Source organism: Antechinus flavipes, chromosome 3, assembly GCF_016432865.1.
Source record: "Antechinus flavipes isolate AdamAnt ecotype Samford, QLD, Australia chromosome 3, AdamAnt_v2, whole genome shotgun sequence".
Taxonomy (NCBI): Eukaryota; Metazoa; Chordata; class Mammalia; order Dasyuromorphia; family Dasyuridae; genus Antechinus; species Antechinus flavipes.
This window is the reverse complement of record NC_067400.1, coordinates 255,723,989-255,738,939: the sequence shown is the minus strand read 5'-3', so window position 1 is coordinate 255,738,939 and position 14,951 is coordinate 255,723,989. Positions and strand designations below refer to the sequence as shown.

General features: G+C 34.9%; 1 protein-coding gene across 1 annotated transcript; it reads right to left on the bottom strand.

The window, feature by feature from the left end:
• Positions 1–1,104: 1,104 nt before the first annotated feature.
• MIS18A (MIS18 kinetochore protein A) lies at positions 1,105–14,643 on the bottom strand. The gene is made up of 5 exons (XM_051984974.1): positions 14,295–14,643; positions 12,052–12,118; positions 5,724–5,846; positions 3,384–3,480; positions 1,105–1,666 (listed from the first exon to the last, which is right to left on the bottom strand). Exons 1-5 carry the CDS (start codon positions 14,560–14,562, stop codon positions 1,586–1,588), a joined length of 636 nt encoding a protein of 211 aa, XP_051840934.1. The 5' UTR covers positions 14,563–14,643; the 3' UTR covers positions 1,105–1,585.
• Positions 14,644–14,951: the final 308 nt, after the last annotated feature.

Sequence of the window (14,951 nt, the reverse complement as noted above, 5' to 3'; positions counted from 1 at the left end):
TGTAGTTAAGGAATTAGTCAGTAATAAGTATGTATTAAGGGCCTTCTCTGTGCCAGGCATGGTACTAAATAGCAAAAAGAGGTAAAGACAGTCCCTGCCCTAAAGACATTCACAATTTAATTATGTACAAACAAGCTCTGTAAAGGCTCTATAAATATAAAGGACATAATTAAAAGGAAGGAAGGCATCAAAATTAAGACAGGTTGGAAAAAGCTTCCTATGGAAAGTGAGATTTTATTTGGGACTTCAAAGAAGCCAAGGAAGTCAATAAGTGAAGGGGAGCATTCAAGGCAGAGGGGGCAAGCCTGAGAAAATACCTATAGTCTTGCTGGGGAATCTTATGAAGGCTAGTGTCATTGGAATGAAAATTATGTGTCAGATAGGAGTTAAAATGTAAAAAAAATGACTGAGAATGGGGTGGAGTAAAGGTGTTTGAAACGCCAAACAGGATTCTATACAGGATCCTGGAAGAAATAAGGAGCCATGGAATGTATGAAGAGAGTGGCAGGGTCAGACTTTCAGTTGAGGGAAATCACTTTGGTAACTGAATCGAAGACAGATGGGAGTAGATAAGAGACTTGTGGTAGGCAATCACTGCAAAAATGCAAATATGAAATGAAAAGGGCATGGACCGGGATAGTACAATATCAGAGGAGAAAATAATGCCAGGATCCATTCTAATTCTGAAATTCTATAATTCCACTTCTAGCTGGTAAGAACAGTAAAGAATAAATAGAATAAATGGGGTTTCCCTTTTTTCTGGACTTTATTCATACAAAGAAACTTTCATTAATCAGACAATTGTACTGAAACCTCAGGGGACCTTAATTTGGCAGTAATATCAGCCAGCAGAGCATTCTGCACATGGAAAATGATCAGCAAATACTTTTTGAGAAGGATTTCTGCTCATACTCCTACACTTAACTTTATGAACATATTTTCCACCTATTTTGAAATGGCAATGATACATAATTCAATCAATGTTTCTACATAAAACTAATGATTTAAAAATTTCATAATGTTAATTCCAAAGAACATTCTAACTTATAAGAAAAAAAAAATCTAAATTCCAACTAAATTTAAATTGTGACCAACATACTCAAAAGCTGTCATAAGGAATTTATTTGTTCATGATAATAGCCAAACTTGATTTTTCTATAACATGCTTTCCCCAATTCCTCCACCTCTTGTCAAACTAACAATCAGATATTAAGATGAACAGACAACAAAAAGTATAAGCAAGATGAGGTCAAGGAATATAAAAATGATACAAAGGAGAAAAGAAGGGCGAGAAATCCATAATAAATTCTTAAATTCCACACTTTAGAGGTTTCTAGAAGTGACATTTTATAAACATAATTTTAGCACTGTAATTCAAAAAAGAGAAACTTTTACCCCATAATTAAGTTATAAAATAACATCAATAGTTATAAAATTGATTAAGATCTTTTCACTAATATAACTTGGGGATAAAAATTACCTTGAGCACTTGTAACTCCTGCTAAAATGGTATACCAACAAATTACAATACATACAAAGGGGGAAAAAGTAGTAGTAAAAAAATAATAATAAAGGGAAAGTTCTTTCATGTTGTGTCACAAAGACCTGAAACAATTGATTCAACCAGAGACACCCTTAGCTCCAATCCATGCATGATAACTTGCAGCTGTTGGATAAATTAAGGGAAAAAATTATAAGAAACATGATAAAATCATAATATTATGAATTTATGAATGAATCAACAAATCTAATCTTATTCTATAATGAAAACATCTTGAAGTAAAAATGTTTTCTTTAAATGTGAAGCTTCCACTGTGGAAACTAAATGTAGATCACAACATATGATCTCACTTTTCTTGTGCAGCATAATGAATGTGGAAAAATGTATAGAAGAACTGCACATGTTTAACATATTAAATTGCTTGTTGTCTAGTAAAGGGGGTGGGGGAATGGAAGACAGGGTTTTGCAAGGGTGAATGCTGAAAACTTATCTTTGCATGTATTTTGAAACTTAAAAGCTATTATTTTTTATTTTCTTTTTTTTATTAAATCTTTTAATTTTCAAACATATACATGGAAAATTTTTCAATGTTGATCCTTGGAAAACCTTGTTTCAAATATTACCTCCCTTTCCCTCACTCCTTCCCCTAGACCGCAAGTAATCCAACATACGTTAAACATGTGCAATTAAAAACTAATTTTTTTTTTCTTTTTTGCTGAGGCAGTTGGGGTTAAGTGACTTGCCCAGGGTCACACAGATAGGAAGTGTTAAGTGTCTGAGGCCAGATTTGAACTCAGGTTCTTCTGACTTCAGGGCTGGTGCCGTATCCATTGCCCCAAAAACTAATTTTTTTTTAAAGTGTGAAACTTCCATCAGAATTTGCTGAAAAAATATAGAAAAACCTCATTTTTTCAAGAATCTGTCACATGTACAACTTTATAAGTCACACAGTAAAGCTTTTTTATTCTTTTTCAAGAACTTAAAACTAGTGAAATACTGCTTTAGTTCAAGGTGTACATGGACATTTCAGTTCAATCATTTTAAAAATTGAGTGTTAGGTTCTGGGAAAAAAAAAACTGAGTTTTTGGTTTTTACAGTTTTTGCTTGTCACTCATAGTGTATGGAATTTAGCATTAGGTCTTAGAGGTCATCATGCCCCCATCCCTTTTCAGTTTCTTTTTTATGTGTTGCTTTTTCCTATTAGACTGAGGGTTCTTTGAGTCCAGGGGCTGTCTTTTGCCTTTCTTTGAACCCCTCAGTCATTTAGCACAGCACTTTGAACATAATAGGAGCTTAAGAATTGCTTATCAATTATTATTGATGATTGAACTTCAAATCTAGCATTCTTTTCATTATGTCACAATGCCTCTTTTTAGGTGTAGATTTGGCTGTAGAATAGCCCTACTTTCTATTCTGAAAAAAATTCTGAAATAATTCAAAATTATTCTGAAATTACAATAGCAGTTTTAATTAATTTTTAATTTAATTTACTTTAATTAATAAAAATCCCACATACTCAAATGTCTGTATGGTTTTTAAATTAAACTAAACTACAAAGATTTATAAAGTACAAAATCAATGAACCTGAAATCTTCAAGTTATGATGACAAAAAAAGGCAGAAAATCAGGCATATAATTAATTTTCTCTCTGTCATATCGTACACAATATAGAAGGGAAAAAAAAAACCAATCATTTTACCCTTAACAGCTCAAGCTCAATAACAAAACTAATGTGAAACAATACATAATCAATTATGAAGGTGAACTTATACACCAAAACAGTGAAGTTAATAGGGAATATCATCTTCTGGAGAATATTTGTTAGTTTAACATAAAGTCTTTTATAGGCAAAGAGATAAAACTTGTAAATGAAACTGATCACCTTCTTTAAAAGGCTTTCCATTACATCTTGCTTATCAAGAGTTACAGGCTCTTCATTTTCAGGCATAGCTTCATTTTCAGCAGAACCTAGAATATAACTGAAATATAGCATGGTCACAATGCACATAAAGTTAAAATGTGGACAAAACAGTAAATATTAACATTAAAGCTAAAAGCATAATGCTCTACTTCTTAGCATTCTATTACCACTGAAGGAAAAACAGGGACTAGTTTTGCCATTAGAAGTATCTTAGGCATTTATCCAGAAAACACTCTTCTTCTGGTTAATTTAACTCTATCCAGATTGGTTTATGTTTTTTTTTTTTTTTTTGTTTTTTTTTTTTAATCTCAAAAATACACTGCTGGAAATAAATCAATTAAAACAATTCAAAGTGTCTGGGTCAAATTAAAGAATTTTTTTAAAGATTATTTTTTAGTTTCTGAAGAAAATAAACTTCAAGGGTACTTTGTGGTACAGAAAACAAATTCTTAAAAAAAGAATATAAATTGAACTTTAGTAGAGTATTATTTTACTTTGTTTGCAAACTGACTTCAGACATCTTAAGATCACATAAAACATTTGCATTGTAAAACAATCTCAATTTTCAGTTCAGTCAGATTGGATAATGGGCAAGAAAGGTTAATAAGGTCATGTTCTGGTCTAAACTATCAGGTTTTCTCACTCTTCTTCTTTGAATTGAACAAAGAAGATTTTTGGATGTTCTGCCCCTTTCTCATTTCTTTCAGCAAGTCAAGAAATACTCCTTAATTCTTCTGTTTCTAAACTAATTATGAGGCAGACTGTGCTGGATTTAGGGTAGGTATCAATGGTTATTCTACTGCCATATTGTTCTTAATAAACATCTATGTATTTTATGCTGTTTAAGATCTTTACTACAAATCCTATTTTGATTATGTGGCAGTCATTTTTTATTGTAAGGCTTTATGCATTATAGCCTTGTCTAGTCCTGGCCTGTCTTTATCTGGTGGTCTGCAGTTACATTTCCTGGACATTTTATGCTGGATTCTTCAAGGATCAGATGAGTGGCATGAAACTGCAAACTTTCAGAGAACTCTAAGTGGTCTGGTCAAGGGCATCATCTATTCTTTGCCCTCCTGGTTTTCCATTTTCCCAAACATGACTGGAATCTAGGCAATAAACCTGCAGATTTGCCCTTAATTGGAATGCTAGGGAAGTTGTTGGCCCCAACTCTTATCAACTGGAAGGAAGGTTCTAGAGGTTCAAAGCAACATATTTTCTGCTTACTTTTATTCTCCCTTCTCTGGAGTCAGTGACAGTGCTAGTCTTGTTTTCCTGAAGTCTGACTGAGAGAACAGCTCTGGATTAGTGACAGACCATGCTGCAGCACCAAATTTCACCTAGGATCTAAGTCCAAAGTCCTCCCTCTAGGTTAGTAACAATGCAGCATCTCCTATACCCCAGTGCTGGTCTGAGATCTCAATCCTATCTCTCGGAGCATGTGGACCTCCTCTATTTCTAGGATTCAAAATGAGTTAAAAATAGCTCCTTTTTGGTCACATACTAGATCATTTCCATCAATTCTCCTCTCCTCCACTCTCAACAAAAAATTGTTAATTTATTTTTTAAGGTTCAGCTTCCAAAAAAACCTAAAATATTCTGAGTATTATCTTACGAGACTTGGGACACGAGACTTGAATACCCAACTTGAGAATTAATGGTTATATATCAGTATTCACATGATTCTTTTGATAACTATCATACTATTAATTATGCTTTATGCTAAGATTCCAATGAACTTCCCTTCTCCAAGTATATTTCATAGGGCTGTGACCCTGAAATGTGCTCTATGGCAAGGGGAAAGAAAACTGAGGGATTCAAATGTATACCCCCCCAATAAAGCACAAAGTTGATTCCAAACTGACAACACATCTAAATATATAAAAATATGCAAATTACAATATTCTCAAAATAAAAGGAAGCCTTCATACTCCTAACCAAAATCATAAACATTTATTTAAATTGGTTAATAGTCCCTTTTGACAAATCATATCAAAGATTAGAGTCTACTTAAATAATAAAACTTTTGGGTTTGCAACAAGAATTAAACCACAGCCAGTTCTCACTTAACTTTCCTAGGAAGGAGTGCATGGTCCTACCCCATCCACAGTTCTGCAGCCCCCACAGCCACAGTGGGAAGCTGGAAGATTCTTAGTGGGGCTACACCAGAAGCCACCCGTCACCAGTTATGGAACCATAACTGCTTAGTAAGAACTGTATGTAAATACTTACAAATTCATTTTACATCCTTTCATTTTCCAAGAACCAATTTTAAAGTAACACTCAATAAAATGGACTTACCCATCAACTGATGAAACATCGAAGCAAAACAAGTCTCGCTTATAATCAAGATGTCTGGGTGTACATCTGTATATTTGGCCAATATTCAGTGAACATCCATTACAACTCAAAGTTTCAATCATGCTAAAGAAAAATCATTGCTTTAGAAAAGACTATGCTTGTTTATATTTTAAAAGATTTCAACTGTTATAAAACCATAAACTATTCTTTAAAATTAAAATTCTTCAAACATACTGATCAAAATTATTAATCAAACATCAAGTTTTCTTAAATACCACATAGATACATTAAGCAAATACAAATAAAGACTTTTGGAACACCGTGTGTGTGTATATAATATATGTGTATGTGTGTGTGTGTGTGTGTGTGTGTATATAAAAACACGTGTAACATAATTATATGAGTGTGAGTGTGTGTGTATGTGTATGTGTGTGTGTAAAATAAACACACATAGTAAATATGAAGTAATTCCAGGGTGGAGGTGGGACACTAGCAACTAAGGGAATCAGGAAAGGCTTCAAGTAGAAGAGACAGGACTTTAGTGGAGCTTGAAGGAGTCTAGGGATTTACAATCAAGCTATATATGGATATATGCATGTAGTAAGCACTTAAAATATTGGAATAATCCTGTATTCTCCCTTCTAATAAAATTTATGTTATTACATACACAAAAAAGCCCCATGATTCTCTATTTTGATCTTATTTACATTTCATTCTCCTCATTCCCTATTATTCCAAGTTTCTCACGTCCTTCATCAATAATGAAAAATCCTCTGCAGTAAGCCTTCCTCAACTAACCTTATCCAGTTTTGATATCCCATTTAACCCATATACTTTCTGCATTTATAAACTCATACAGTAAAATCTCAATTCACTAAAATCATTTTGGATCCTATTAAACTAGAGAATTTAATAATAAGTAGTCAGAGTCTCCCAGGCAGATCAACAACCAATGGGAAGTGAGGGAGCTGATTCACAAAAGAAGAGATAAATGGATCCATTCAAAGCATTTCTATGGGACTATTGATTGTCTCCCCCATCAGTCAGAAATAGTAGAGCTATCAGCTACACTTCAAGACTCTTTAATCTGGCTTCTGCCATTGAGAAAACTAGTTATCAATGTTTGCCAACCCAACCCTAAATCCCCCACTTTAAAAATCCCAACTTTAAAAAAGTTGCCATTACTGTCAAAGCCATAAAAAACAATTATTGTTACATGCATGTTATGCACAGAATACATAATATTAACATTATGATGTTAACGTTAATTTTCATTATCTCTCACCATAATAATAAAATAGCCTCCCTGCTTCCCCTCTGTCTCCTCCAATCTACCCTTTTTGTACCATGTTACACCCCCAAGCAAAAAGCTTTTAATGGACCCCTATTGTCTATAGCATAAAATACAAACGTCTAACTTTGGTGTTTAAAGTCCTCTAAAGTCCCTAAGTCTGGCTTAAGCCCATATATCCAACTTCTCATGGTATGCCCCATAATCTACTGTTTGTTTCAGCTATATTGAACACTCTAACCCCCTTTCCCCACCACTTTTGTGAATTTGGATTCTCCATGCCTAGAATTCACACCTTCACCTCACCTTGGCCTATCAGAATTCTTAACTTCTTTTAATACTCAATTCTTAGCTTCTGGCTAAGAGAGAACCATAAATGATCAAAGAGAAGCACACAGAGCAAACACATTTAAAAGAATACCAGAAAGATCAGTGATCAAGAGCACCATAGAAAAAACAGCAGTTAAGTTCTTCCATCTGATCCAGGACTACAGAAAGTCAAGAAACCTATCATGGTTCAGAGAAGAGTCTCAAAAATGGAGCAAACTGATATAAAAAGGTCTGAAGTCGGCTGGCATCCTAAGTCAATAGGTCAATAATTTGGTGAGCTCTCTGAGACCCATCAAAAGTACCTGAAAGAAGCTCAATCACATGGGGATAGTAGCTCACGAGTGCTTTGTGCAAGTGCCCCCAATTCAGACTAATTTCTCAGAGGCTGAAATTGTGGAAGGGCACTGTGCAAGAGGAACTATTCAGTACTCAGGACCTGAAGCCCATCGGATCTTAGCCCTGACCTGTTTTGGTAGCAGTAAGGGACAAAACCTGTCCCCATTCACATCAACAGAAAATAAGGCCAGCTCAAAGGCCAGGAAGATTTGCAGGAGGCCTGAGAAAAAGAAGTTTTCCAACAATGAACTGAACTTAGAGAGTCACAGTAGAACACAGAGAATTCCCTGTTAGGGAATGTGCAAAGAGACAGAGAAGAGCTGGGATCAACCCTTGGACTATGCCACAAAAGGAAAGACCTGGCCCCAGATACCCATCTAAAACAGCAATGGCAGTACATTTAAACTACAGAAGGCATAAAAAGAAACAGGGTTTGTCTCCACCATCATTAAATATTTTATGAAATAAAGAATGTCTCTAGCACAAAGTCCCACTTTAAGAACTGAATTGAGAATAAGGAGGGAAAAAAAAAAGAAAGCAAAGAACAATGAAAAAATATGGTTCAAGAGATAACATAAAAGATTAACTCAAAAGAAAACAGAAATAAATGATTAGTCACAAGTCCTCCAAAAGTAGTCATAAAAAATTCAACAAAAGATAAAATATTAAATGAGAGCTCTTAGGAAAAAAACTAAGAGTAAGTTAAAACACAAAATTGAAAATTTTACTCAAATGAACTTCCTGAAAAACAGAATACACAAAACCAAATAATTCAACCAGTAAACAAGAAATAAAAATAAAGTCAAAAGACTGAAAAAAAACAAAAAGCATGTAAAATAGAAAAACCAATTAAACAAGAAAACAGGTCAAGGAAAAATAACAAATCATCAAATTCCTTGAAAATCACAGCAAACAAAAAACCAGGATACCAAGCTTCAAGAAATCACATTAAAAAACTGTCCAGATCTATCAGAAAACAGAAGGCAAAGTGAAAATATAAAAAAACCATCCTAAGAAAATCCCAAATTGTAAACATCTGAACCCAGGGCTTCTAAGTCAAAGAAAAAATAGCACAAGCAGCCAAGAAGAAAAAGTTCAAATATGAAGAAGCCCATATTCAGGATAATATTAGTTAGCATTTATATAGGTTTTAATATTTGTAAAGCACTTTAGAAATAATATCTCATCTGATCCTCACAACAAAGTGTTAATATCTCTATTTCACAGTAGAAAAATATGAGGTAGACAGAGGTTAAGTGACTTCTTAGTATCATAGCACAGTGTAAGCTTCTAGAGGGCAGGGACTGTCTAGAACTCTTGCCTCTTTTTGTATCCCTAGGACTCAGTATAGCTCAGTATAGTGTCAGGAACATAATAATAACAGCTAACATTTACAAAGCACTTACTATGTTCTAGGCATTGTGCTAAGTGCTTTACAATTATCTCAATTGATCCTTCACAACCCTGAGAGGTAGGTGCTTTCATTATCTCCATTTTACAGATGAAGAAACTATGGCAAAGAGATATTAAATGACTTACCTCAGATCTTAACAGCTAATAAATCTCTGAGGCTGGATATGAGCTCAAGTCTTCCTGACTCCCAGCCCGGGGCTCTATCCACTGCACCACCCAAGTCAGTCAAACTCCTATAAAGAGTGAAAATCTTGGAAATGACAATTCAAAAAGCAAAAGACTTCTCACTAAGAGTTTGCTTACTCTGCAAAAATGAACGTATTCCTATTGAGAAGAGTAAGATTTTTACAAGAAGAAAGAGCTTTCAAGAATTCTTGATGAAAAGACTAGCTGGACAAAAATATTGAAATTCAAAAGAGCCAGAAAGGTAAATAATTTAAGCAATTTTAAGTGGCTAACGAAGGAAGTGTGTACATGCTAATAGCTGGAGAAAAGTGAAAAGTCCTCTTAGTTCTCGACTTTATAGGTCATAGAAAGAACTAAACAAAACCCTAGGAGGGTTTGATTGTCCCATATATGTCAAACGAGGAAAGAAAAGGGAGGGAAAAAAATGAATAAACTGGGGAATAAATAAAAAAGGAAGGAAAGAGAAAAACACACTACTTCTCAAAACTGGGGCCCCCAAAAGAATATATCAACATGATATATGAAACTGGGGAGGTAGGACTTAATGAAACTTACTTATCTGAAATGGCCAAAATGAGGACGTCTGTGTATTTATTTTATTTCTTGCAACTCTGTTGAAGTTATTGTTTCAAATAATTTTTAGTTGAATCTTTTCTTTAGGGTTCTCTATGTAAATTATTATATAATCTGCAAAAAATACTTTTGTGGGTTGGTTTTTTTTTTTTGCCTATGTTTATTCCCTCAATTTCTTTTTGCTTTATTGCTATAACTAATACTATATCAAACAGCAGTGGTGATAATGGACGTGGATCCTTGCATCATTTCTGTGTATCATCAACAAAATCCAAAAGGAAGAAATGAAAGGAGAAATCCCATTTAAAATAACTAAAGAATGTACAAAATTTTCAGAACTCTACCTACTAGGACACAGAAAGAAACTCTGTGAACATAACTAAAAATAAAAAACTTTATGGAAATATCGGCCAAAAAATAATTAGAGGAATATTAACTACTCATACCTACACTAAACCAATATAATAAAATAATAAAAACCTAAATATTAAGTGTCATACCAATCAAACTATAAAACAAATAGTTTATAGTAATAAATAAGATAATAACAACATTCTTCTAAAGCAACAAAAAGATCAAGAATCTCAGGGAAAGTAAAGGGGAAAAAAAGAAGGGGACCCAGCAGTACCAGATCTCAAGTTACATGACAAAGCAACAATTATCAGGTTGATTTGGTTAAAAAACAGAGAAGTCAATCTGTGAATGAGATTTAGGTATAATATATAAAGAAGCAAATGAAAACCAAAAGACCCCAACTACTGGGGGTAAAGACTCACTTTAAGGAAAACTACTTGAAAAGTAGGTAATGATTTGGTAGAAATTAGGCAGATACCAACATCTCATACCAAATACCAAGATAAGCTTCCACTAGCTGTATGACCTAGATATAAAGTATCATTACATAAAAAGTTAAAGAAGCAAGAAAGTACTTTTCATATCTATGAATAGGGAGTAAGTCCATGGCTGAACAGGGAATAGAGAAGATACAGAAAATAAAATGAACAATTTTGATTATATAAAAGTAAAACCAATGCAGTCAAAATTAGAAGGGAAATCAGTAACTGAAGGAAAAAAAAAATCTTTGTAGCAAGTTTCTTTGATAAAGGTTTTATTTCTAAGATATGGAAAGGAAATGATTCAAATTTGTAAGAATAAGAGCCATTCTCCAACTAATATATATAAAGATGAAAGGATAATGACAAATGTTGGATGGGCTGAGGAGAAACAGGCATATTAATGCACTGTTGGTAGAAGCTGTGAACACCTGGTTTAGCCATTCTGCACAACAATTTGGAACTATGCCCCCCAAATTACTAAGTATGTATACTATTTGCCCCACCTATACTAAACAGCAAAACAATTCAAGAAATAAGAAAAGGATCTATATATACAGAAATATTTATAGTGGCTCTTACTGTAGCAGTAAGGAACTAGAAATTAAAGGAAGTACCCATCACCTGGGGAATGGCTGAACAAGTTATTGTATATGAATGTGATGGATTACTATTATGCTATTACAATGGAAAAGGGGAAAAAAGGAAACTTATACAAGGCTGTAGGGATAGCATAGTAATGCCAAAAAAAAAAGAAAATTAATGACTAATTTTAAACATATACAAAAGAGAGGAGGGCACAAAGGAGGCCAGCATTGGTACTACCACAATAAAGTAGACTTTTAAAAAGCCAAGCTATACTTTATAGAAATTCAGTTCTATATACACTGCCTTTTTCTGGGAATTTTTTTGCATATGAAAATATGTATGAGTCAAGCAAGTTCACAATAAATTTTATTTTATAAAAATTAAAGACCTTTCCTCATCCTGATAGTTGTTAATGCTCTTTCTCCTCCTCAAATTACCTTGTACATAACTATTATTGCTCCAATAGAATATTAAAGCACTTTTAGGACTGAAGTTTTTTTTTTTTTTTTCCTTTTCTTCTTTTTTTTTTTTAATTTTTTGCTGAGGCAATTGGGGTCAAGTGACTTGCCCAGGGTTATACACTAGTAAGTCTTAAAGTGTCTTATGAGGCCACATTTGAACTCAGATCCTCCTGACTTCAGGGCTCTATCCACTGCATGACCTAGCTGCCCCCTCTAATTTTTCTTATAATGCCTAGTACCTATTACAATGGCTTGCGTATGTTTAAAAAATTTTATTGAATTAAGCATTATACATGGATAATTAACTTTCATCTTACCAGCCATATTCATTTTTTCTAGTGGATAGCTTCTGTTCTTTATCCACATAAACATTAGCTGAGACTGCTAGAATGAGAAAAAGGTAACAGCTGGTTATTGACATTCTCACGGAATTTTTAGAGCTATGCAAGATATAATATTTTATCTAATCCAATGTTTTCATTTAACAAATAAGAAACTCATTCAAAAAGAAGTTTTTACTAGCATAATAGCACCAATCATAACAGTCATTTTCTTAGACAACCCTACAAAGTGGATTAATATCTGTAATGTGGTATACTTGAGTTAGAAGTACATGGTCCCCAGTTAGTTGCATAACTTAGTCTTCTTTCTTACTTCTTAAAATTTTACACAATATTTTTCAAAATATTCTTTCCATCAATGTCAAAAATTTGACAATTCTTGCAAAGAAAAATGCTTTGTTATTTAAAAATTATTTGGGGACCATTTATGTCAGTTACAGCTAGATTACTTTACAGTGTTGGCACACATCTCACAAAATATTATATCAGCAATATCACAACACAGTACTTGAGCTAGTACTAAAACTAAGCTCGGATCTCATATAGCACTTGGTCTAATGTGACTATAATTTACAATATCACAGGGCAGCTATATTGGTGTCTTTTTTTTTTTTTTTCATTAAATAACTTTTTATTGACAGAACCCATGCCAGGGTAATTTTTTACAGCATTATCCCTTGCACTCACTTCTGTTCCGATTTTTTCCCCTCCCCCGCTCCGTCCCCTCCCCCAGATGGCAAACAGTCCTATACATATTAAATAGGTTACATATATTGGTGTCTTATCTTCTTATTAGACTTATCTCCTAGGAAGTAGGTACCAGTTATGTGCTAAACTTTGAATCTCAGGCAGCACAGTGCTCTGCACAAAATTGGTACTTAACTGTTGGGGTGGGGGGGAAGTGAAGAGGTTGGATTTTTTCTGATGCTTCTGAAATAAGTGACTAGATAAGGATTCCTTGGAAATAAATTATTCATTCACCAAAAGTAATTTTTAGTAATTGCATTGTCAGAGTAAAATACATTACTATAACTACTAGTAACTCTAAAATTACCTAAAAAATTTTAGTTTGTAAATAAACATATTATAAACAAAAGGTCTAGCATGATCTTCTGAACTGTGAGAACCCAAGAGAATGATGTTCACACAATGCATTGAAAAGTGCACTGGTCAGAGTAAAGCTACTCATCAGCTAAGAACGTGTGGAAATAAGTCAACTCTTGAGTTTTTTCTTCATCTTTAAAATGTGAATAGCATATAAAGTACTAGAATTGAGGCAATATTTAGTCGATGTGGTCCTTAATTTGTGGTCCATGACTGCAAAAAATATGCAGGTTTTAGACAAATACAGGGTTTTGCAAGGGCTAGTGTTGATGAATTGTCCACTCATGTGTTTTGAAAAATAAAAATGCAAAAATAAAATTAGGAAAATCAATCGAGAGGTTATCTGATTTGCCCAAAATGGTCCACACAGGGAAATGTCTTAGTCTGTCTTCCTCATCTTTAAACAGTGCACAACCCTTATATAAACCATCTACCTCCTAGGACTGATATGAGAAAAAGGTCCCTAGGCCTTTAGTTAAAGACCTCGGAGATTACCTAATCTAACCTTATAATTTACAGAAAACTGAGGTCCAAAGAGGTAAGAGACACTCCAAAAATCACACTATCATCACCACAGCTAGTATTTAAGGTCTACAATAATAAAAAGTAACATTTAAATTGCACAAAATGCCGGACACTGTGCTAAGTGCTTAATGATTATTCTCATTTAATCTCATAACAATACTCTAGGAGGTAGGTGCAATAATTCCCATTTTATAGATAAGGAAATCGAAATAGAGTTTAAAACACGGGGAGTGGGGGAGAGGAAGCAAAGGGGTCCCCGAAGCTACTACACTTCTATAACTCATATTTGATTTCTTACCGTTTCACGGAGTGGGGAAGAGGAAGGAGAGGTGGAATTTGGAACTCAAAACTTTAAAAAAATATTTTCTAAAGTTGTTTTAATATATAATTGGGAGGAAACCAAAATATTTTTCTAGTTTTGAATACCATCCTTCACTCCCACTCCCTCCCCCTCCCCCCCTTCCCAATCCCTCCTTTACCCCTCCTCTTCCTGCCCTTCTTTTTCCCTCCCTTCTCCTTCTACTTGCAGCTTCTTGCTCTCTCCTTTTCTCCCCATTCCTCCCTCTTCTCCCTCTCCCCTACAGTCTCACCGCGCAGGAAGAAGCAGTTGCCGTCAAAGTCTGTGCCTTCCCAGCTCATCGAGTCCCCCAAGGGCCGCTGGCAGCGGGAGCACAGGAATACGCACGGCATCTCCTGCCGCCGCGCGTCCAGGTCATTACCAGTTCCGGGGCCATTGATGATCTTCGACTGTTTTTGCATACAGCGCAGGACGTCCTCCTCCGTAACTTCTCGGGCCTTTAGCTTCTGAATGTGTAAGGACTTCTGGAAGGTAGTCTCCAAAGGATCCGATTCCGCCATTGCTTTCAAACTGCCCGCCAGCCCGCGCGCAACGAAGGAAGTGGGCGAGGCTCTGAAGCCCCGGAGGGGCGCATGCGTGCCCAAAGGAAGGCAGGGTAAGAAAGAGAGTAGAGGCGGGGAAGGGGCGGAGAGAAGAGCGGAAGCTACCTAGCTCTAGTTTCCGCCTTTAATCCCAGATGTTGAGAGAGGAAGAGGGGGGAAAAAGAGGCGGGGCGCGGGAATAGGGGGTTTTCCTCGGCCTCACTGCGCATGCTTCAGATCAAAAGGGCGGTCCTGTCCTCAGCGACGGAATTTTGATGTCCCAGTTCTAAACTAACTCTTCGGATTTCCTTTTTGATCGTGTTTCTTCCCGAGATTGTCCCTGCAAATATTAAGACAAAGAATATGCC

Bases quoted from the DNA above. Each gene is read 5' to 3' on its own strand.
- MIS18A (XM_051984974.1), bottom strand. From the start codon at position 14,562: ATGGCGGAATCGGATCCTTTGGAGACTACCTTCCAGAAGTCCTTACAC. The intron at 12,119-14,294 runs GTGAGACTGTAG...TTCTCATTCTAG, and splicing joins CAACTGCTTCTTCCTGCGCG to CAGTCTCAGCTAATGTTTAT. The intron at 3,481-5,723 runs GTAAGTCCATTT...GCTATATTTCAG, and splicing joins GATGTTTCATCAGTTGATGG to TTATATTCTAGGTTCTGCTG.